The 24,861-nt window shown below is 41.4% G+C and overlaps 1 protein-coding gene across 1 annotated transcript in view; it reads right to left on the reverse strand.

Moving 5' to 3' along the window:
* The window catches only part of TRPA1 (transient receptor potential cation channel subfamily A member 1), a 1,042,932-nt gene that overhangs the window by 916,527 nt on the left and 101,544 nt on the right, over positions 1-24,861 (reverse strand). Inside the window, exon 3 of the mRNA XM_069220348.1 lies at positions 5,707-5,869. Within this exon, the coding sequence (XP_069076449.1) occupies positions 5,707-5,869 (163 nt within the window). The remainder of the gene's footprint in view (positions 1-5,706; positions 5,870-24,861) is intronic.

A 24,861-nucleotide genomic window follows, 5' to 3' on the forward strand; every position in this document is an offset into this window, starting at 1 on the left:
CTTTATGCAGCCTTCTCCCACCAAACATGCGGGAGTAGTCAAAACCATAGCTCACATTAAAAATAATGTCTATTTTCCTCAATTAGTTAAGTATGTGGAAACAATCATAAAACAATGTGCTGCACCTCAAGGGGCTGGAATACACCATCCACTTGCATTTGTGATCACAGAGAGTATATTATTCAGTCTAACAGTGAGGATCACTGGTGATTTGGTCAACCTTCCTATTAGGATGTTTTTCCTGTAATAATCACTGATTACTCAAAATATCATGAGATAGAAATATTATAAACCACATGAGCAGACATTATCCCAAAGGACAAGCATTTGTCAGTGACCAAAGGACTGACAAAGGAGTTAAAATTGCCTGCCTTTTTAGAGCCAGAGGTTTCTCAATATCACTAATCTTGCATATCCATCTCCTCAAAATTACAATAGGACGAGCAGAAACTCATGGGGAGGTCGAAAGGTTTATGTGCACCTCACACAAAACTATCAGAGTTGCCTTCACCTCAGAAATAATTTTTCTTGATATATTCATTCTTTCTTATATGAATATAGGAGTATACCATATGCTGAAGCTATTCCTTATCATTCTTCCTGGACCCATGTTGTTCCATTGGAAGGAAAACAATAATCATGTAAGTGCAAGTCAAAAAGCCCAAATCAAAGACATCGAGAGATGGGATGTAATTTTAGTGAAAAACTGTCATACTGGAAAAAGGTTCCACCACCCGTTCAACTGTAATGTCCATTGAACCTTTATGACTTCAAAGAGAGGGTGCAAGAAAATTGCAAGAAATGTTTTATCCCTCAAGAAACGGTAGAGTTCTGGAAGACACAGGAGTAGAGGAAGATTGAATTTCTGATTCTTTCTTTCAACAGTAGCTGTTCATTTTTTTGGAAATGCATCCAAAGCTCCTGTAAGCTCTATTATCTGCACCAACCTCAGTGCCAGTTCGTGTGCTTGTGTCTCCCTATGGCTTGGATGATCAAGCAGAAGTGTGCATCTCATCAGTGCTTACTATTTCTGTTCTGACAGTGAAGTCTTGCTTCTATCTATATTCAGGCTCCGTGCCAACACGGGAATTCAAATAATGTAGCCCTAATTTGTGGGGTGGTCCCTTGGCTCGCCAGCTTAGTGGAAACTATGGCTTCTGTCTTCCGGAGCAGAGGACCACCCACAAGATATACTTATCCTCATCGGCCAGCTGGAGACCCCTAGCCTTGAAAAAACAAATGCTGCTTCAGTGGTAGCTTTAAAAGTTAAGAGTTTGCAAGGCAGGCACCATGTTCATGGTGCCTGCTATGCCAACTATTTAGCAATTCAAGAATAAACTCCCAAACTGGAAGTCAATCAATCAATCAATCAATCATTTATAGAGTGCTGCACTTCCCCCTGAGTGTATCTGGGTGAAGAGGTTGTGCTCGTCTCAATCAAATTCCAAATTCCACCAGGAGGGTGATGTTCTTAGGCAGAGTGGTAGGTTTTTCCAGGCTTTGGCTGCGAAGTAGAAGAAGGAACAACCCTAGCTGTGGCTTAGGTGAACGCAGGGGTGTGGGTGAGAGCCAAAGAGGCGGAGCGCAAGTATCTGACAGGTTAGTGGAAGGTCAGGCAGTGGTTAATGTAAACTGGTCCCTGGTTGTTTAGGGCCTTGTAGGCGTGTGTTAGCATTTTGAACAGGCATCTCTTTTGGACAGAGAGTCAGTGGAGGTTCCTGAGGTGGGGGTTATGTGGGTCCTTTTGGGGAGGTTGAGGATGAGATGAGCTGCTGTGTTCTGATTGGTCTGGAGTATCTTGAGGAGTTGGGTGGTGATGCCTATGTAGAACGTGTTTCCGTAGTCTAGCTGGCTGGTGACAAGAGCCTGGGTGACGGTCTTTCTGGAGTTGACAAGGATCCATCTGATGATTTTTGTGGACGGTGTGGAAGCTGGAGGATGTGACTATTTTGATTTGTTGCTTCACAGAGAGTTTCCTGTCAAGGATGATGCAGAGTTTGCATACTCAATCTGTTGGTGTGGCTGTGGGGGTGAGTTTGTGGGGCCACCAGGTTTTGTCCCTTGGCAAGGGTTTTTTTGTGAAGATCAGCACTTCCATCTTGTTGATGCTGAGTTTCAGGCAGTTGGTCTTCATTCAGTAGGTGACACTGTTCATGGCATTGCAGAAGTTAGCTCTGGAGGGGGCAAGATCTTTGGTGAGAGAGAGGAGGAGCTGGGTGATGTCAGCGCAGGATATGATGTTGAGTCCGTGGGACCTGATGGTGTTGGCCAAGGGCATCATGTAGGTGTTGATCAGACTGGGGCTGAGGGACAATTCTTGAGGTGTGCCACAGATGATACTCTAGGGTTCCGAGGTGAAGGGTAGTAGGCAGACTCTGAGTTCATCCTGGGAGGAAAGATGCAATCGATTTAAGGGTGTGCCCCGAACACCAAAGTGGTTGAGTCTGTTGGTGTGGGAGTGGTGGGATACAAAGTTGAATGTAGCTGAGAGGTCGAGGAAGATTAGGGCTGCTGTCTCACCCCTATTGAGGAGGAATCTGATGTTGTTAAGGCAGTCTTGGTGCTGTGGTTGGCGGGGAAGCTGGATTGGGAGTCATCAGGCAGGTTGCTTTATTTAGGTGTTCGGTGATCTTGTGGTTGATAGCCTTCTCAAGGACTTTGGCAGGAATGGAAGCAGCGAGATGGGGTGGTACTTTATGAGTTTGCTGGGGTCAGCAGAGAGTTTTTTTCAGGAGGCGGTTTGACCGCCGCATGTTTCCATTTGTCAGGGAAAGTCACAGTGGTGATGGAGGTGTTGAGCATGTTGGTGAGTTCTGTGTGGATTTCTTTAGTTCTGAGGTTGAAGAAATGATTGGGGCATGGGTCCATTGGTGCTCCAGAGTGGATGGAGGACATGATAGTAGCAGTGATTTGTGTGGTGAGTAGATTCGACGTGGAGATTGAGTGGCTGGTATCTGTAAGTGGGAGAATGATATTGAGTTCACATTGGTGGGTTAGGGCCGAATTTGTTGTAGATGGAGGCTATCTTGCTGTGGAATTATTCCGACAAGGTGTTGCAGAGTTCTTGGGAGGGGTGAATTGTGGCTTGGTGGCTGATGGGCAGGAGAACTCTTTTATGATTTTAAAGAGTTCCTTAGCATAGTTGGTGCTTGTTTCGATACAGTCTGTGAAGGTATCTTGTTTTGTGTCCTTGATGCGTTGGTGGTACTTGTTGAGGGCTGATGTGAAGGTGGTTCATTCAGTGAGGTCTTTGGTGGTGCACCATTGTTTTGCCAGTCATTTGCAATTGTGCTTGATGGTTCTGAGTTCAGGTGTGTACGAGCTAGCTTATCTTGATAATCTGCTGGTTTTACCTGGCCTCATGGAGAATGACTATGTCAGCCCAATAGATGAGCCAGTCAGAAATGTTCTAGATGGCCTGTTCCAGGTTTAGTGTGGTATTGTGGAGTCTGAGTCACTTTGTTCCAGCTGTGGTAGGAGGAGCTTGGGGGCTTGGTGGTAATGTGCGGGGAACCTGTAATGGTGAAGTGGATGATGGAGTGGTTGGTTCAGGTGAGTTCGATGATGTGGCTGTACTTGATCTTTTCACTGGATGTTAAGATAGGGTCAAGTGTGTGTCTTGCACTGTGTGTATGTTTGGTGACCAGTTGGGTGAGGCATTCCAAGAGGTTGTTAGAATTTGCATCATTGGGATCATCAAGGTGGAAGTTAAGGTACTCAAATAGTATGTAGTGCTTGGAGTACATGGCTAGAGGGCAGATTAATTCAGAGATGGTGTTACAGAATTTGGGTCGCGGTCCAGTGGGGTCTGCTGGCGAAGGTACCTCTGATGGTTGCCCAGGCATTGGTTTGGAGTTGGAAGTTGAGTTGTTCCTTTAATGATGTAGTGTCATCTTTGGTGGTGGTGAGTCAGATGGCTTCCTTATTGATGAATGCAATATCTCCTCCGTGTTTGTTGGCGCAGCCTCAGTGTATCTTCTTGTAGTCATCGGGCATTGATGTGGCGATGTTGGGAGTTGAAAATGGGTTGAGCCAGGTCTCAGATTTGAATATCACATCTGGAGTGAGCGTGGTGATATCCCAGATTTCTGTGGCGCATTTGTATAGGGATCGGAGTTCAGCAGAATGCAGTGGAGCAGTTCTGGGGTATTCATGGGTGTGGTGAGGGACCCTGTGTGGAAGGGCATTTTTTGCATTGCAGGTGAAGCAGCAGCAGGTGAGGGATCCTTCTGTGGATTGGGGAGAAGCGATCCTGCAATTGTTGTTGTGGTGTTTGGGGGTCAGGGTCCAGAGCTCAGCGGAGGAGTATCAGCTGGTAGTCGGAGGTCAAGGGTTCCTGGTGCTGGGTGCGGTCTAGGCACGGACTGGTGCAGACGGGCTTGCCTTTGGCATACGAGTAGCACGCCTGCTACGTGCATCTGCTGCATGGCTTCACTGCGGCCACCATTGAGTAGGTCCTAGGGGAGTGTGGTGTGCTAGGCAGTGAGAGGTGGGAGGAGGAAAAAGGTGGGAAAAATACCTGGTGAGGCGGTGGGAATAACAGGAAGAAAAGCAAGCTGGAGAGGACTTAAGCTAAAAATGGAACACAAAATGGGGACACAAAACAAGCACAAAAAACAGTCAAGCAAACCAGGCTAGAGGTAAGCTGGACAGCAAAGCTGACTGGGCACACAAGTCGGCGAGCACGCAGAGGAAGCAGGTAGCAGCAGTAGTAGGTAGTGGTGATGACGGAGGCAGGACCAGCACCGCAGCTCAGCAGGCATCAGAGGAGACCTGGAGAGACTGCGAGGGGGGCTGGCACACTTGTCTGTTCTTGAAAAAAAAATAACAATGGCCTAGTTCTCCACAGGACCTGCTCTTGTCTGTTCTTGAAAACAAAATGGCCTAGACTTTCCTAGATATTTCTCCATGTGCATGGGAGCCATCAAGCAATTTCACTGTACCAAAATGCCATGTATCTTACCTAGGCATGGGAACCAGGGTGATGGTCAGCCCATTCCAAATAGGCTGGAGTGAACTTCACTATGGTCTAAGTGCCCAGATGCAAGTTGGCAGCAGGCAAGGATTTCAGCTGAGCCACCAGAGACTCTGCATGTGGAAACACTGCTTCTCCCACCTCAAAATAGGTTGTGAGAACTGCAAATTTGGTGAGCTGGTAAGCTTCCAGTTTATGGCAATTAACTTGCTTCACCAAACTCTAGATGAGGCCCTTTGTTGGTTTCATTATCAGTGGCTAAATTTAATCAGAAGAATCTATGTGTTTTCTCTCTATGTTTTGCGAGGAATGTAGTGTCACAAAGCTAGTGTCTAGTCATATGATGATTGATGGTGATACAATGAAGTTACACAGTGGCATTTAGTAGCCATACTTGTACATAGAAGGCTGCACCTAACAAATGTGTGGGAACTTGGGCATGTGAAGGTTGTAGGGCCATTAAGGACAATATACATCAAAGGAAAAAGAAATACTAAACAACACAAAACTGAATTCTATGATTGACGACAAAATAGTTATGATTTGTAGAATTCATGTATGTCAGCAATGTTAAAGTTTCTAGCAAAGATTATGGTAGAACTCCTGAAGGGAAACAGTATGGTGTGCTTAACAATTTAACACTGACCTACATATGCATGATGCATAAAGGGTTAATTATTTATATGCTTACTGTCCCTTTTTGGCATTGGATGAATAGCACATTTCCTTACCTTCATCAGAAGCATTTTCCACAATCATCTGCATTAATTCAATATCACCTCGTGCAGCAGCATAATGTAAAGGTGTGGCGTTCACTTCATCCAAGCTGTAAAGACAGCTGGGGTCTTTCATGATGAAGCTTCGAACCCGGTGTACATCTCCATCTGAAATCAACTGATGTTGAAAAATTTACCATAAGAATGATTGTTGATCCTTAAAATGCACCCTTTAGCTTGCTACGCAACTTCATTTTGAAAACATAATTTTCCTATGTGCAGAGCACTGCCATGCTTTAAGATGAAGCAACATCTTAAGGTCACAGTGAATGTGAAAGATACAGGTCAATATGTCACTGCCACACCTGCACTTTAGAACATGGTGGATGCTTTGATTTGAGGGATTACTCCAAGGACACTGAAATTCTGATCAAGGTCCAAGTAACTGTTCAAAATAATTTATTAAGATTTAGTAGAAAGAGATAGTACAATAAACAAACAGAAAAGAGTACTTAAAAACAGTAAAATATTAGGAATGATAAAGTAATGTCTAATATTGATGAGTAATGCCAGCACTGGAAAATTAATAATAGGGATAAAAAGCAAATAAGAAAATAATCTACTTATCAAACTGCAATATTAGTATTACAAAGTATAGTTCTGTGTCATAGTCCTTGCATTATTATAAATTTTGATAAACGTAAAGGTCCAGTAAATTCCCCCCAAAAAAATATGTTTATGTAATGTATGAATAGGGTGAAAGAAAGACATTCTTCTGCCTTGTCTTGTAAATGTAATTCACATCCTCAAGGTATGTTTTGAGAATACTTTACTATTTTTCAATTTAAATATACTGTATTGATTTTCTGAAGAGAATAAAAATAATAATAATGTCTAATTAGAGAAAGATAAACATGAAGTAAGAACAAATGATTTACATATGGAAATCGAATATGAGAATTTGTCAGAGAAATTGATAATGTTACGGATAATATTCCAAGCTTCAGGCCAAAAAATCTGATATGACAGGGCATTCATATAACAGATGTTTAAAGGAACCATCAGTATCATGAGAATGCCAGGGCATGGGCCTATTGAGTACCTTAGCTTTGAATATTCTAACAGGGGTCCACAGACAGTTATATTAATTAAAACAATTTGGTGATATAAGGAAACTGATTTCCAACTGGATTCGTAACATAAGGGAACAGGTTGTCAGTCTTTAGATTGATAGATCATAGACAATTCCATTTCTCAAAACTTCCTTACATTATCTAAATTAGAGGATTTATGAGATAATGATTTCTTATACACTTACATCATTATATTAACATAGCAATAACAAATATTTACAGATAGTTATATTTCAGGAATTTTAGAAAATGGGTTAACCTTAGAAAACACTTTCAGAATAGACAATCACATACACTTTCATATTTAAGGAATTCAGTGGATGGTAAAACATATCTTTTGTTTAAATCTATGAATAATGAAAATGTATTCCCTTGACTTATACTGGAGAGCTAGAAAATTCCAGCATCTTTCACATTTTTCCAAAACTATACATTGGTTTAATATCTGGGTTTAACCGTAAAGATGACTGTTTAAAATACTTAAGGCTAGTGTAAAATAATGTATCATATGATCATTTGTAACCACAAAAATTGGGAGTTACTTGATAAAGGTTTTTGTACTGGAGAATGTTGAAATTGAAATTAAAGGCGTATCGATGATTAATTAAGATTTTTTCAGGTTTTTTCAACAAAGAAGTACAGGTTGAGTAAGTATTTTGAAGCCAGAAGCATCCTTGGTCTATGAGAAAGGTAGCATGATAATCATAAAAAAAATGGCAATTTCAACTAACATTATCAGTATTATGTTGAAGTTTAGAATAGATTTTTCTGGGGGGTTGCTATTTGAAATGAAGCTGCATATTATTTTCTTTTGTCTTATATGAAAACAATAGCTGGAAATAGAGGGGTAACAGATAGAATATATACAATATGAGATACAACCATCAATTTAATTGATTGAATTTTCTCCACAAGTTAGATTAGGAGAAGACCAATTTCCTATTTTACTTTCCACTATTAAATTCTAAAGCATGCTGTTAAGTATTTACAAAAGCATTCCAAAAGGGGTGGGTCTATTTGGATACCAGATAATATTATATTGTTTAATCATATCTGTTGTACAATATATATTTGAAAGAAAATAATCTGTCTTGTTGTGGGATAATTTTAGTGCCTTGCTTGGGCACATTTTTATTTTATCTTAGGCCTGCAGCCTGAGCCCTTTTACCCATTTATTTTACTTATTTGTTTTATTTCATTTCAGCATGGATTGCTTTTAGAGTGGTGTTTTATTTTTTTATCAGCTGCTTTTCTGCAAAAGCATTGTTGTTAGTTTATTTGCATGACATTTCACCCTGTGCCGCTGCTCAAGGTTGAACATGATAGTTTATCTAGTATTGCTGCCACAAGAATATGCAGCCAGCTTTCAACACCTAGACACATTATCATGTCAGGCCTGTTCTCAGAATACATGTTTCGTTATAAAAACCTCACACAGGCCAAAGGAGATTAGAGAGGTCATTCCAGCCAGAGGAGCCATCCTTAGCTATGTGCCACTTCATCACAGCTTTGCTGATACTGGCCCTGACTCTACAGCCAACAGAGGAGGTGGTCAGCAGACCCCAGTTTCAGATATGGGAGCAGGGGCTCCTTCCATGTTCTAATATGGGCAGAAAGGGCTATCACTGCTATGCTCTTACATAGATTCTATAATTGTAGTTAGGAATCCTTAGGTACATGTTTAATAAAGAATGCTGGGACTGGTTATCTGTTTCTCACTAATGGTCACAATTAGCACTGTGATATGTTTCATCCTCCTACTTATCACAGCTCATACATTTTATCATAGAATGCAGTCATTTCAATGAATACATTAAAAACAGTCCTGCATCTGTATGTCTGCATTTGCGTGTGTGAGACTTGTGCAAATGAGAGAAAGGGGCAAGATCTGCCAACCACACCTTCCCTGAGGAGTCAGAGTGTCATGTTTTCTAGGCTGACACACATCACCTTTACTTCCTAGGTTTTGGTGAGGTGCTGCTTGCTAGCCAAAATGGTTAAGTCGACAACCTCAAACCAGTGACGGAATGACTCAGTCACCCACACATGGTGGTACTGCTGACCATCTCCCCTGACAACAAAGGGAACATTTGCAAGTTAAACTATTTCAGTGGTAATATCTCTCTGAAAGATTGGATCACCTGTTGTTGAGCCATATATATTGACTACATGTAGCACAATCCTCTTAATCTGCAACTTGATCTATATAAATCTACCATTAGTATCACAATGTGTATGCAGAACCTGAAAAGGAGGTCTTTCACAAAAAAGAATAGCAATATAATAGTTATTTTCATCAGCTGGACAACAGACATATGCCCTCATTACGACCTGCCAGGGTCGCGGTGGCAGTCAGACCACCACCAATGTGGCAGTCCGACAGTCACATTGCGATGGGGGTGGTAGCTCCACGGTTGGACTGCCAGCAACGCCACTTTTCTGCCCCAGGACGGGCTGTCGGTGCTGGCGGTCCTAATCTGCAAGGGCAGCACTGCAAGCAGAGCTGCCCTGGGGATTACGACTCCCCTCTCCACCAGCGGTTTCATGGGGGTAGCACCGCCATGAAATAGCTGGAGGAGATGGGGTGCAGGGGCCCCCCTGGCTAGCCCTGTTACGATGTTTGCTGTCTGCTTTGCAGACAGTGGACATTGCGACAGGTGGTGGTGCACCCTACGCACTATAGCATTGACACCAGCTCTATTATGAGCTGGAGACAATGCTGTAGGCGATTTCCCACTGGGCCAGTGGGTGGAAACTCTGTTTCCGCCCACTGACCCAGCAGCAAACTTGTAATGGGGCCAACGGGGAGGCAGCCACACTGGGGGCAACCTGTGCATCGGGACTTAGGGACTTCCGCCTAAGTCATAATCAACTCCATGGAGCCTGATTTAGAGTACGGCGGATGGCTTACTTTGTCACAAGTGCAACAGATATCCCATCCACCGTATTATATGTGCTTTATATCCAATGGTACTTGTAATACATTAGACGGGATATTAAGCTCATTTGTTACAGAGTAACCCATCCACAAAACTCTAAATCGCACCCAAAATCTCCACAGTAACCTTTAACCATTAAGAATAAGATCTTATCATTCACTGCGTCATTCTGTGACTTCACTGCATCAGAATTTAACACCTGCTCAGAGTCAGTGTGAAATTGACACAGGGCTTTTCTCTGTGGGGACCTCCATGCACTGCTGGAGTATTGTCATTTTTTTTATTCTAGTTCAGCAATGCATGAGTCTAGTGGCACATATGCATCAGAATTTCTGATGTATCTATGAAAATGTGCACCATGGAGCTCTGTGTTGTAAATACAATGCATCCATGGCATCATTAGGGTATCGAAGGGCAGCGCAAGAAATCTAATGCATTGAGCTGATGCATCAGATTCTTGTAAATGAGGGCCCTGGTTTTTAGAATAATCTCACCAAGGAGACAACTGCCGAATTCAAGTGCAAAGTGCCTGGATACCCTCATGGGTAATTAGTGTGCTATACAAATACACATAACACAACATAACAAGACTTTTTTGGCAACTAGTGGAATTTTAGTATAAAGAGGAGGCAACTCACCAACTTCAATTTTAATATCTCTCATTTTAATCTCATTGTCAGAGACTTTCATAGAGTGTGCAGCAATATTATGACATCAGTATTTGTGTGTATCACTTTAATTTACCTCTAAAATTCTATTTCATGAATATTCTGGTTTCTCAATTTCTTCAGATGTAAGTGGTGGAGGCTAAGGTACCTATTCCCTTTTGTTGAAGATAATACACACTGACTTATTGCACATGTTTAAAGGTGGCATAAACAGAGTTCTTGTCAATATGAGAATATACAATGTGTTACATCAGAGAAATGCTGCTAATACTAATAAAGTAGGTTGTAGCAGAAACACTGCAAAGTAAAGAAATTTATTGGAAAGCAATATGATAAAAGAATAGCCTTTTTTCTACTCAAAATAGCCTGTTTTGATAGACCTTTGTGCTGATGTCCTCTGGAGGTGGAGAGGAACCGGCCTGATCATAGCCACGGCCTCTCCTGAGAAGATTGAAGCCTCCCTGACTGAAACTCAGAGCCAGAGAGTGACACACTGGAAGTGCAACAGTTACCTCAGGATAAAGGACTGTAATGCCTTAAATAAACTGCTCAGAAGACATCCAATAGAGGTATAACACAAACCACTAGCTTTGAAATTCAGAGACATCTCTGACAAGCTTTTTTTCATTGTGTGACTAATTCGTCTTTCAGGCGCTCAAGGAGAGCTCACAGTGCTGCAGCTATCTTGGTCTTGCATGAGCACTCCGGAACCCAAGTTTCAAGTAATTAAAGAAATCAATGTCAGCAGCTCATACAGATTCAGAAGGTCCCTCACACAGATAATCAGATCTGTAACACCAAAAAAGTGATATTTTTTGCAAAGGATTAAGTCATGCAACAAGCAATAATTTTTGTTTTAAAGAGTTCTTTATTAGGCACTTCTGCTGTTTCTAGAGAATGTAAACAAGTGTTGCTATTAGCCAGTTCAATCATACTCATTCCACCTACCTTGAAAGGATTTTTATACAGTTCTTATTAAATATTAGGACTGCAAATTCGGATGATAAAACTTCAGAAAGTGGAAGACTGAGTCTGTCCGCACCATTAGAAACCGCCCGCTTAACTCCTGGCTAGCTCATAGTGCCTCACCTAAACCCCTCACCCTTTCTGGGTAAAAGAGGATTGAGGCAACCTGAACATGACACTCTGACCCACCCAGGGAAGTCATGGAAACAGTTCTCATCCTTTCATTGTATTACTTATGCTTGTCCAGGCAAAAACACAAGCAAGATATGAACCTTAATTGAAACAATCGTAATCTTGCATTTGAAAAATTAGCTGTGATAATTAGGCAGATGAAACAAAGCAAACAGACCAGCATAATGAACATCGTAAAGATAATGAACAGTCCAACCATGGTGAATGGGGTCTAGAGGTCCCTACCAAACCCTAAGACTATACTGAGAGTATAGCAGGTATACCCTTCTGCCTGGCCCAATCTAAGGGATTAGCCTTAACCCCCATACCTGGAATGGTATCAGGAGTCAGCCTGATGTGTGGATGGCATTCCTCTTGGGAAGCTGGTAGATTAGCACCAGCAGAGATGCATGTCGAACACAATATTTGTCCCAAGATGGTCACGGCTGGAATGCCCCCTGCCCCTTCCGGGTCAGTGCATCATTTATATAATGAAATACCACTGAGTTAGAACAGCTCTGATGCAATGTTATGTCTCGGTGTTAAAAGCTGTCTCCTGAGTGAGCAGTCCCAAAAAAAACAAGTACTTACAAGAAAAGGGGCATGCAGAATAGTGTGTGATAATCCAAAATGTAAGATTTATAACTGCCATGCAATTACACATTTTATGTGACTTACCCATGGATGGTTATCCTTAAATTGAAATGTGTATAGCAAGGTATGCCTGGAATAGAAGTCTCATGCAAGGTAGCTCCGGCTCAAATTTGTTTAGTAAGATTATGCCTAGCACTGCAATAAAACATCTTCATTAGTATGGCCAATGACATTATAGACATGGCAATTTGACTAATTATGCCACTGTCTTATTCTCTCTTATTTATTCAGCACAGTTTGGGCTGTGTGAATATCATTACATTTAGGCCTTTGGTCTGTCCTTCAGAAGATTAAGGGCCAGATGCAGGAAACAAATAGCGAGTCGCAAACGGCAAAAATTGCCGTTTGCGACTCGCTATTCGCGTTTCCCTATGCAGAAATGCATATTGCGAGTCGGTACTGACTCGCAATATGCATTTCAGAATCGCAAATAGGAAGGGGTGTTCCCTTCCTATTTGCGATTCTGAGTGGTATGCAATACCATTTGCAACCGCATATGTGGTCGCAAATGGTGTCGCAGTTACCATCCACTTCAAGTGGATGGTAAACCACTCACAAATTGGAAGGGGTCCCCATGGGACCCCTTCCACTTTGTGAATGGACCCACAAATATTTTTTCGGGGCAGGTAGTGGTCCAAGGGACCACTACCAGCCCTGAAAAAAAACCGAAACTAAAGGTTTCAGATTTGTTTTTAAGTGCAGCTCGGTTTTCCTTTAAGGAAAACGGGCTATACTTAAAAAAAAAAAACTGCTTTATTTAAAGCAGTCACGAACATGGAGGTCTGCTGACTACAGCAGGCCTCCATGTTTGCGAGTGCCTAGACTCGCTATGGGGCCGCAATTTGCGACCCACCTCATGAATATTCATGAGGTGGGTCATTGCGACCCCATAGTGAGTCGCAGACGGTGTCTGAGACACCGTACTGCATACCAATTTGCGACTTGCAAATTGCGAGTCGCAGGGACTTGCAATTTGCAAGTCGCAAATTGGTTATTTGCTACATCTGGCCCTAAATGTGCACAGTTTTTCAGCTTTAGAAACCAGAAAACTATTGGTAAGTTTACTCAATATTACAGGTTTGTGGATCTTCACCAACGTCGACAGGTGGACACTATAAATGTGTGCTTTCAGAAATAGCAGTACATTTGCAGAAAATCTGCACTTTGCACCAAAAGTCTGCCAACTGTGATTCAGGTTTGGGAATTTCTGTGCACACTGCAAAAATATTTCATATATAATTTAAAACTATTAATGCACTATTGTTTGCGAATAAAATGAAGCTGTAACTATTTATGCTAGAGTTCATTTTATTAGTTCACCAAGCTCAGACATTCAAAGCAATACCCTACACCAGGACCTGTAGAAATATTCATCCCCATCTGACTTCAATAAACCATGAGCCACACCTTTCCAAGTGAATTTTCTCCAAATGCAAAAAAACAAGATTCACAAAGACTGTCTGTTCATAAAATATTCTTTGAGTATTCTACAGATCAAACGTTTGATATAGCAAATGACAGGCATAAGTAATTCAGGCTCAAACATATAAGTGCAACAAACAATTGGCTGGGTATATCAATCAATAACATTTAAAAAGCAGTGAGGGTATCAGTATTGCAAAACATAACCTTGCCAAAGTGGAATAATGCAGTAATCACACCCATGGAAAGTCATCTGACCACCCATTGTTTTCTCAGTGCTTAATTTTAGACATGTGACAGAGTGAAGTATGTTTTGTCTGCTGGATCTCATGCAGGTAGGTGGGGAAGGTGTTTTGCTGTCCTAAAACTACTTGTCCTTTAAGCAGCCGTAAGTAGGTGTGAGGGGAAATTTAATTATGAAATTTGCAACATTACCTGATTTATCTTTTGTATGAAATTGGTTGAAATTTTGCATTATGCCATTTTGATTTATTTTCATTGACTGCCTTGTGCCAAAAATAGCTTGTGAAGAAGTTGTTTCTGCTTCATCCAAAGACCTGCAGCACTGCATACAAATATTTAGTGCTGCCCTCCTTGAACATTTCTCTGATTCATTTTGCAAATATCTCATGTCACTTTTTATGCAAGATACATGACAAATGTTAAGCACCCAAGTCCTCACATAATCATGCAGTGTGACTTGGGCGTTCTGCCTAGGCACCATTTTTAATGTTCTTTTTTACCATATATGCCCGCAACCTACCAGAAAAAGAGAAAGGACTAGTTGTCCGAGAATTGGGGTAAGCCTGACATTCTAACTGGGTGCCATCTTGAATTGACCTTTTGATAACGTGTCTTGTTCCCGCAAGGTAACAAAAAATATATTTAATAAATGAAAAATATATAGAGGCAGAACTAAATATAATCAAGTCCCAATGTGTTCTCTAATGAGCACCTAAATATATTTTTTGTTTGATTGTTTTTAATCTTGAAGTTTTGATATCACGATACGTGATTGATAAATGACAAATCAGTTACAATGGAATTTATTGTGCAAATAAAAAAAGAAATAGTATTTAAATAAAGTTCATTTACAATACCCTACTTTGGACCACTCTTTATCTGATATGATAGTGCAGCATATTGTGAATAATTATACAGAGGTGGTCGGTCCTTATTCACAGTAAAAGGATGTATTTAGGCTCAGGGTATGATCCTGTTTGTTCGAAAGAGGCATACTGTTGTTCTCCGGACACAAAAAATTCTGATGGACTCAGTACCAGGAATGAGAACAGGTGTTGATTTGCGCATGGTTACAAATATGGAGAACAGAGTAGTTCATTTGGCTATTTTGTATGTAGTCATACAATAGATATACTTGTGTGTTGTGACTTAGGACTTTTATGAGCACACAAGCAGATTCTCAAATGTATTGTCAATTTTCAGAATTACAGCTATAGAAATACTGACCTTTCTAGAACTACCTGTGGCATACATAACACTTGCTTAACATAAGGTATGGAAACAGCACCTTTGGTTATGACATCTTGGTCTTGTTATAGATGCTATATTGTAATTGTCCCTCATATCTATTTTTAGGAATAATATTTAGTTTGGATACAAGATGGCTACCTTTTGACAGAGACATTGGGATAACTACAAGGTGGCATTCCTTATTTTAACCACATGGGAGATCTTCTTTTAACTTTTAACTACTGTTAACGCGTCCGTCCTTAATAAGTAAACTTACAAGGGGACGCGTATAGGTCGATGAACCTTTTAACTTGTTTAAGATGTTCTTACCATGGCTCCAGAACAGACAACAATAATCAATACACAATCATCAATAATCATTAGTCAGATCAATAATCATTGGAGTCAGTAATTGTCACGCACCATGACTTTTCAGCCATGAATTACCACACCTTTAATAAAGTTTAGTATGTTTATTTACCTTATATCACAATTCTAACGTCATGTAGATTAGTCTCAAAATCGAATCATACACATATAAGATTAATTACTGATTAACCAAAAAGACGCAAGGAACACAATATAATCAGAGCTTGAATCACAATACATTCTAAAGCATCAGTGCAAATCATTAGCAAAGTCAGCTTCAATAATGTTACGCAATCCATAAAGTTCAGCAAATTAGTTTGTCAACCATTTGTCCCTGTAATTTGTCAATCGTCATATGAATAGCCTCAACTATCCCAGATTAACATCAGCATGTGGGGCTTCATGCAAAACAAATTTAGAACACAAATTTAGGAAGACATCTAACTAAAGAAAACTAGTCAGTGCAGTTGGTACCTAGAAAGAAAAGCATGAAAATGCAATTCAGACACATTGTCATATCTACCTATCGACGTTATGGATCAGCAGTCAGAATCAGTCTTCGTCCTCGGGTCATCAAACGATCAGCAACATCAGGCTATCAGTCAGAGAGTATGAGCCCAATGACAGAATCTCAAATCTCTTCTAAGTCTCCCAAAGTACCTCTTGATCTCTGGTCTCGTAATCTGAATATTTTTCCCTCTGTCGCGTTGTTATATCAAAGTCACCTAAACTATCCCCTAATTTCCAATTGATCAATTAATTGTATGGTATTACTCTATCCAATAATATTATTGTCCCAAATCTATGAATTCTCATATTTCTTCTTTCACATAACGTTGATTGGTCTGCTTTTGGTGTCCTTATCATCAGGCTCGTCAGGTGACAATTTTGTTGCACATTTCTCTCTAGTCAGTGTCTTCATTGTTCGCGTCCTGGTAAAGTACTCTTTGCACATATTACACTCAGTATGATACATTTTAAGGACACTGTCTCCTGCTAGTCGGTTCTCATGAAAAAGCTTCTGCTAAGCATTTTGACAAGACAATGACCATTTCACAGTTAGTTTACTCTGTCAGCGTTTTCTATTAAACGTTAAGAAGCTTCTGCATGAGGCCTGGCAAAACTAGGCCAAGACACTCGCTAAGTTAAGGCCCTCAAGTAATAGTTAGAACATACTTCATGACCCTACATATGACATACTACTACATTATTGTAATACATTTTCAATATTTCATACATATTAATCATTAATTAGTACATTTTGTGAACATTGGTGGCCATTCTCCGAGGTCACTTTCTCAAAGGTGCACGTTATTTTTCTACATTAGTTATTTTCTTCAAAATTCATTATTCAAAACACGTAAACATTCATTAATAATTTCTAATTAAAATATCTGCTTCAGCACTATCAACATGATACCCATGGCAACATGGTCCACGTAGAATGAGGGGAACTCTTTTCTTATTAACACTGCTTTACAAAGTGAGATTGCTTGATTTTCTGGTGCAAATGGTGTCTTGGGCCGCTCTGACCAGAGTGAGGGCTCTTTCTATACAAACATTTATACAGGGAGTCCTCCCTTAAAGTCATGTTTGTTCTTAGTTCTAGCCCTGAAGAAGTCTGTTGCAACATTGGCAGCATTAGACGAAGCATGTGTTGGCTTGGGTGAATCAGTGTTTGAATTCTTTTAAAGACTGCTGGTGACACTTACTAAATGCACAATTATTTTGAAGTGCTCAGAGACTGTAATTGCTTTACCTGGAAGTGTTCCAACACAGAGAGGTTGGGTGGCTATTCCTCCTCCTTGAGCACAAGTTATTTGGTAGCAACATTGTAGATTATTTAATTTGGAAGTGACTTTGGCCACAGTGTGTGCACCTATATTCCCACCCACCAACAGCTTTGTTTCTGTGTGTGTGGGATGCCTCCTTTGTTTAACTTTCCTCCTTTCCTGGGTTTAACTCCAAACTGTCTAGGTTAACAAAGGGGAGGCAGACCTGGATGTGGGCTGCATCTGTCAGTGGCAGTGCAGGCAGCCCTTAGAAGTCAGAAAGGATGTGGGCAAGCCCCACAGCACCCCTTTGAAGAAAAGAATGGCTGAGTACACCTCCCAGGACACCCTCCTCTGTAGTTAAGCACCCTGCCCCACACCGAAGGCCCTTTTGTCTCCATTTCTGGAAGAAATACAAAAAACACCACAGGAGAGCATTTCACAGTCATGTGAACCTGGACACTGGCAGAAAGACAAATAAGGTTTAAGCAAAGAAATGCCAACTGTATAACAGTTCCATTTTTAGATTAGTATCTCAAATCTGACTTTACCATTAATGAGGATTTAATATTACAATTCATTTAAGTGGAAACAGCGTTTCTCTATTTGGTGTCAAAATGAAGTTATCACTTATTAAGCGCAATAAGGTTAGTCATTGTTGAACTATGGGAGAGATAGCCTTACAACAGTGAAAAAAGCCTTTAGGATTTTTTCACTGACAGGAAATGTCAAACTTAATTATACATGTCCTACTTTGTAAATACTATACACCGGGTGCTATGATCCTTCAGGCCCTCTCTTAGGGGTGACTTATGAGTTTTTATGCCTGGTGTTGGAAATGGCCCTTTCTGCTGGGGTATCCTCAAACACGTTACCTTTCTCCTATATTTCTGACTTTTTTTGTTGGCTTTACGACTCTTGGCACTTTACCACTGCTAATCAGTGTTAAAGCACATGTTCTCTCTCCCCTTAAACATGGTATGACTGGCTTACACCTGTTTGGCATGTTTCATTTGCCTTTACGTCCCTTGTAAAGTGGTACACCATATACCTAGGGCCTGTAAATTAAATGCTACTAGTGGGCTTTCAGCGCTGTTTGCGCTACCCTCAAAAGTAGCTTTTCAAACCTGTCTCAGGCCTGACACTGCAGTGCCTGCATTTGCAGTTTACTGCCACCTTGACTTGGCATTTCAAACTACTTTTCGAGGCCTAAACTCCCCTTTTACTACACCTAAGTCATCCCTAAGGTAGGCCCTAGGTTGCCCTATGGGCAGGGTGCTGTGTATATAAACAGTAGGACATGTACTCTTATGTTTTGCATATCCGGTAGTGACAAACAGCATATTTCGTTTTTCTCCCCTGGGGGGGCTGCTCCTCTCATATATTAGCATTGGGAATTCCCTTATATATGTTTAAGTGGAAAGGAGTAGCGTTGGCATGTTTGGTAAGTTTGTGAATAGTAGTGAAAAATCCTGCTCTCTGATGTAGTTGGAATTTACATTACTATTTTAAAAATGCCACTTTTAGAAAGTGGGCATTTTTCTGTGCTTATCACTCTATGTGCTTTGCAGACTGACTCCAATCCACGTATAGGGTTGAGTGGCAGCTACATTTTGTGCAAACTTTCCAGAGAGCCACAACACAGGAGGGGCTGGGTGTGACAGGAGATACATCTGCATTCATCTGCATACTGATAGTCTTCCTGGGCTGGTAGAGGGAGAGGTTGTTCACACTTTACATGTCAATAGGTTGTATTCTGCCCTCACACAAAGAGCTGATTTACCCCCTACTGATGTCTGCAACTGGGTTCAAAGGGGTTGTGTTACACTTAAAAGGGTTCCTTTTAAGTCACCCCTTACATCAAAGACATTTTTGGACATTGATATAGGGCCTCTGAACCTATATTGTAGAGCACTTTTGGATGTGGGACTGAACCTCTGTGAGCAGGACTGTTGTGCCTCTGAAAGGGCTCATCTGAATTTCTCTTCCTCTGTTGCCCTGCTGCCTGCTATTTGCCAGTGTGGCCTAAAGGACTCACCAGATTGCCTTTCTGCTTGTTGCCCTGGTGCCAGCTGCTCCCTGACTTTGGTTTAACTAGGCACTACTTGGCTGCCAGGAGGAACTGCCATTAACACTACCTACTTTGTTGTATTGCCCTATTGCCTGTTGGGCTAGAGGAACTGCCACTTTGCTAAGGACCTGTATGTGCTGGCCTGCCCGTCACTCCCTGTGCCCCACACCCAAAGTGTTCTCCCAGGAGCCCAGCATTTGAGGAGCACTGTGTACTGCTCCTGGCTTCTCTGTTCTCAGCACGTGGTGTGTGCTGTGTACTGCTTCCAAGCACTGTGTGTGGGAACACTATTGTTTGCACCCTTTATTCTGTCAGTGAGCATGGTGAGAGATGTGGCAAGTTCCACCGGTAGCAACCTGGGGCATTTCCCCCTTAATCATGGCATGGCACGCAGCAAGTGTGGAGTGCTTCCTACTTTCCAAGATGGTACAGCATGGGTTCTTCAGTGAGGACGAGGTCCTGTCTGCTGCGGGAGACACCGAGAGCAGGACTCGTACCCGAGTGCTGAGGGAGGATCTTTTCCATTGCTGACTTCTGCTCTTGCAGCTGCCTTTGGTCAACATAGAGAGGGTTCCCAGGACGCCGATGACTACTCGTATTACACTGGGAGTGCCAAGGGTGAGTCAGCCCTCAGGGGGATTGGGCAGCTGTCCCACACTTCCATCACAGGTGCCACGGCCCATTTCGATGAGAAAGCCAGCACTTGCTTCAGTAGTTGCATAGTGAGCTTGTGGGCGGCTGTACTGGTAATTCTTACACGGGGAACCAGGAGAGGTCTCCTCTCTAGTATCTATAGTGTGTGTGCCCCACCGGGCCCTATCTTGGGGCATTTGTTCTTGTGAGGCATCTGTTCTCGTCAGTGGCATTACGGGATGATGCCTTGATGGGGGTCCCCAGTTGCCACTCAGGATTGGCCTCCAGTACCAAATCACAAAGTGTAGGCACACAAGTGCTCCTGTGGTCTACACCTGGATTATAAATACTCTTGTTCTTTATGAGGCTGCAGATCTATTGTACTTTTGCTGATAGGAGCACAGCAGCGCTGTGCCATATGTTCTGCGGTTAGATGGGGATCTGATGTGGTTCCCTCCAACCAAGACTGCATTACCTGCAAAGTATTTATGGTTGTGATATACGGTGATGTACGTGTTTTCTGCCTCTCTAACCAAACTAGCATTACATGAACTACTGTATGCTACATATGTTTTTACCTTGCGTTGTCCAAGATAACAAGTATTATTTTATCATTTGCATAGTATACACAATATTTTCGATTCATGTAACTTTGGTCTAAGTTGATGTACAATTTGCTATATATCTTTTTAACTCATCTGGTGGAGTCTCTTTTGCGGTGTATTCATTGTTTACTGGTGTGAGTATGTTGTGCATATATGTTATACATTGCCTCTGACGATAAGCCCGCCTGCTCTGTGCCAAGTTACCGAAGGGTAAGCACAGGTTATCTTTGGTTTGTAACTGACTTGCCCTGACTAGAGTGAGGGATTCTGCCTGACCTATGAACATACCCTAAACAACCAGAAAATCAATTTTTAAGACATGGCAAAATGTTTAAATTTATAACTGCATTATTGGCTGCAGAGGCAGGCCTAAGACATGTTTTACAGGTTACTTCAGAAGGTGGAAAAATAAGGGATCAAATCCATCCCTTGTTCACACCCATTTAAATGCTAATTATTGACTAGATGAAATGGGAGAGCAAAAAAGCAAATTTAGGTTTTAAGGACTTCAGGCAGAGCAAAGGTACCTTTCTAACAGTTATTTGCCTGTCATATTTAGAAAAAACACCTGATCACCATTTAATTGGATTTTAATAACTATGTGTATTTATGATCTTAATGTTTTATTTCTCTTCTGCATTCTAGTGCAAAGCTTTAGCTTTCTTTGGTGGCGACTCCTGCTTGCCATTTTAGCACTGGTGAATCTCTACTCTGTTTTGTCGCATCTGTTTGGTAAGAAAACATTTTTCATAGTGTTTACTTCAAATACGTATCAGTGACCTGCATTAATGTGCTTTTTAAATAGTGTAATAATTGCTGCATATTTAACTTCTGTTTTATTGTGTGTCAAAATTCTCTTTGGATTTGTGCAAGGTGTGTATTGTGTTGTCTTGTGTGTAATTTTCTTTTGTTTTTCCTTTCTAGTGGTATATCATTGGTGTTTGTTATGTCTGTATGGAGTAGGTGTAGGTGATCCTCAATCTAACTGTAGTTGACAACTGAGTGGTATCATTTTTGTGTCTATAAGTCTTTGTGTGTTTTGTAGTGATTGACTTTTTCTTCCAGATTACTACATGCCATGAGTTTTAATTTCTATTTGATAAAGCCACAGTTTGTTTATTACTTATTTCACACAGTGTTAGTTATTGTTGACCTTTTTGTTGTGTTTCTTTTATTAGAAAGGATTATGGCTATCCATAGGATTACCCCTTCGCAGGTTGTTGGTTTGCTTTTTGAATCTTCCTCTGACCATGGTTCTGAGACTGGCTCTGCATCTGAGGCAGAAGAGGAAGTCCAAGATTCTGGCAGTCAATCTGTCCGAGAGGAATCATCTGATGATAAAGCTATTCTCAGTGAAGAGGAAGTGCCTCTTTTGGACACTGATAGGCTGATAGTGCAGCAAAAGGAATCTGGATAGCAGCCTGGGGCTGAAAGGCTTCCCATTGGTGGTGTTGCAGGGTGTAAAGTTAATACTGAAAAGTTTCCCCCTATGAATTTTTTTCAGCTGTTTAAGTACAATGTGTTTTTGGATGAGATTGTTGAAGAAAATTTGAAGAACTTTTGGGGTTTAAGTTTTGTGATAGGCTGATAAGGAAGCTGTTGCTGTCTTCATACTGGTATACTAGTCCCTTGATGGAAACTGCTATATTTCCTGCAAACATGAGTCATGATCAGTATTTGCTTCTTCTGTGGATGCTGCATTATGCTGATAATGCTTCAGTATTGCCACTGGAACACCCTGATTGCGACTGTATCTTCAAGATTTGGTCTATCCTTTATCATTTTGTATAGTGCTTTTCAGAGATCTATGTTCCAGGGAAAGAAATAGTTGTGGATGAGTCTTTGGTCCTGTTCAGGGGCCCTTTGGTTTTTAGGCAGTGCATTCCTAGCAAGAAGGTATGTTATGGAATTAAGATGTATATGCTGCCTGAGAGTAGTATTAGATATATCTGTAATTTCAGGTTGTACACTGGTAGGGATTCTTCTATTGACCGGTATGGCTTTGGACCCACTTTTGTTTGCATCAGTTAGAAAAATGTGTGGAAACTTGGTAGACGACTTTTTTAACAAAGGTCACAATTTATATGTAGATACCTTCTGCACTGGTCTGCATTTGTTGAAGGAATTGTTCAAAGTGGACACTGCTGCATGTGACACAATCTGCCCTCACTGTAAAGGTGTCCTAAAGAGCTTGTATGTAACAAAAACTTCAGTGGGGACGTTGCAGTGCCTTGCATAGTGATGAACTTCTAGCTGTGAAATATTCAGACAGGAGAAATGTCCATATGCTGACAACCATTCATGATGAAAGTACTTCACATGTGACTGTTTGGGGTCAGGTTGCTAAAGTGTGCATTTTAGACTAGGGGTGGGCACTACACTTCACTTCTCCAGCAGAGTTTGCAGAGTTTTGTCCACTCCGGAAATACTCTGCCAACGGCTGTGTGGCAGAGTTTTTTCTCATGTGTGACTTGGCAACGATAAGTTGGCAAGCTTGAGCAAGAAAACTGTGTGCTGAACCACTTCCCGGTGAGATTTCTCAACCTGGGCAATCGTAGCAGGTTGCGACTAGAAAATATACTTGAGAGACACAAAGAAGTAGCGCCCTCTGGCATACTGCGTGTTGCTGTCTGTTCTGATTTTACAGTATGGGACAAACTACTGGTGTTAAAAATCAGCACAAGTAGCATAACCTACTGGAATTCTGCTGCTCGCAGAACTCTTAGGAATCTTGCAGAGGTTTTAGGTTTTTAGGTAATCCTGCAGAATTCCGCAGAGTGAAACTTCACGAGTTTCACCCAAACCTATTTTAGCCTAGAATGAGCACACACGCGGTGTGGATAGAGTAGATCAGAGGTTGGAGCCTTACATTGCTGTTCCTAACTCATATATTTCAAGGGTTGTTCTCCAGATTCAGAGATGACTTTCATTCCGTTTCAGCAGTCTGTGACAGGCAGCCTTGTTCTATTGGACCAGGCATGTTTTCCTAGATTTGGAGTGGTGGAGGATGTGGCTAGATTGAAAGATCACCACTTTCCTGATTACATTCCTCCCACACTGAAAATTAAAAACTTTCCCCATAGGAGGAAATTCTGTGTCAGAAGAGGCATGAAGAAGGAGAGCGGTAAGTCCTACCAAGAGTTTCCTTCTAATCATAAATCATACCACATGCATCCAAAGTATTTGGAGCAACCATGGGCGTAAAAGTGATCTGTATCATTTTATATTTTTGTTCAGTTTCACAGTTGGCAGTAGTTTGATATATTTAGTTAGATGTGTTGTGTGTGTAGTCATAGTTGTTCTTTCATCTCCTTCAAATTGGTTTGTGTTTTCTTTTTTCCTAAAAAAAAATGTGATGGCATTGTGTGTGCTGGCCCTTGGCTGGCGGCATGTGTGGATTGGTGCCTGGCTGGCGGTGTGTGTAGACTGACACTTGGCTGGCACCATAGGTGTAATGGAGTTTGGCTGGTGATCTGCATGGTGTGTGTTTGTGTAGTGACACACTGTCAGCGGCCAGTCGATGTGATTGCTGCGTTAGTCCTATGGGTGTATGAAAGCAATGGGCCCTTGAAGGTGCTGGTTTTTGATGTGAGTGTTGTAATGTGTTCAGCCTGTGGCTGGCGGTGTTATTATTTTCATGTGTGTCATACAAGAAAGGTGTGGGAAACAGGGGCGGCTCCTCCATTAGGGTGGAGGAGCGGCAGCTGCAAACCTTTTACCAAAGAATGATAATAAACTATGGGGCATACTTATACTCCATTTGTGCCGAATTTGCATAATTGTTTATGCAAATTCAGTGCAAAACAAACTTCATATTTATGCTTTGAAGCTAGACCCGTCTAATGTCAAAATATTGGACTTTGCACCATTTTTTAGATGCATGAAACTACCTTGTGTCAATGAGATGCAAGGTAGGCGTTCCCATCTAAAAAATGCTGCTAACCCCATAGCCCCATATTTATCCCCCGTGCTAAAGTGACACAGGGGTGGGAGGAGGGGCCATTATTTAACGTCTGGGTCAGACCAGGCGTTAGGGGACCTGAGGACCCATTTCATGGTTGAACCCCATGGAATGGGTCCACAGGTGCCCTCCTCAAGCCCCAGGAACACCCCCACCCACACCAGAGGAACACCGGAGGATGGGGGACCTCATCCCAGGTAAGTATAGGTAAGTAATTTTTTTTAATTAATTTCTTATATATAGAATTATAGGTAAGATTTTGTTTAAAAAATAAAAAAAAAATTTTTTGCCTTTAACCAGTCTAACGTCATTTTTTGGTGCAAAATCCCCTTC

Source organism: Pleurodeles waltl, chromosome 2_2 (genome assembly GCF_031143425.1).
Source record: "Pleurodeles waltl isolate 20211129_DDA chromosome 2_2, aPleWal1.hap1.20221129, whole genome shotgun sequence".
NCBI classification, from domain to species: domain Eukaryota; kingdom Metazoa; phylum Chordata; class Amphibia; order Caudata; family Salamandridae; genus Pleurodeles; species Pleurodeles waltl.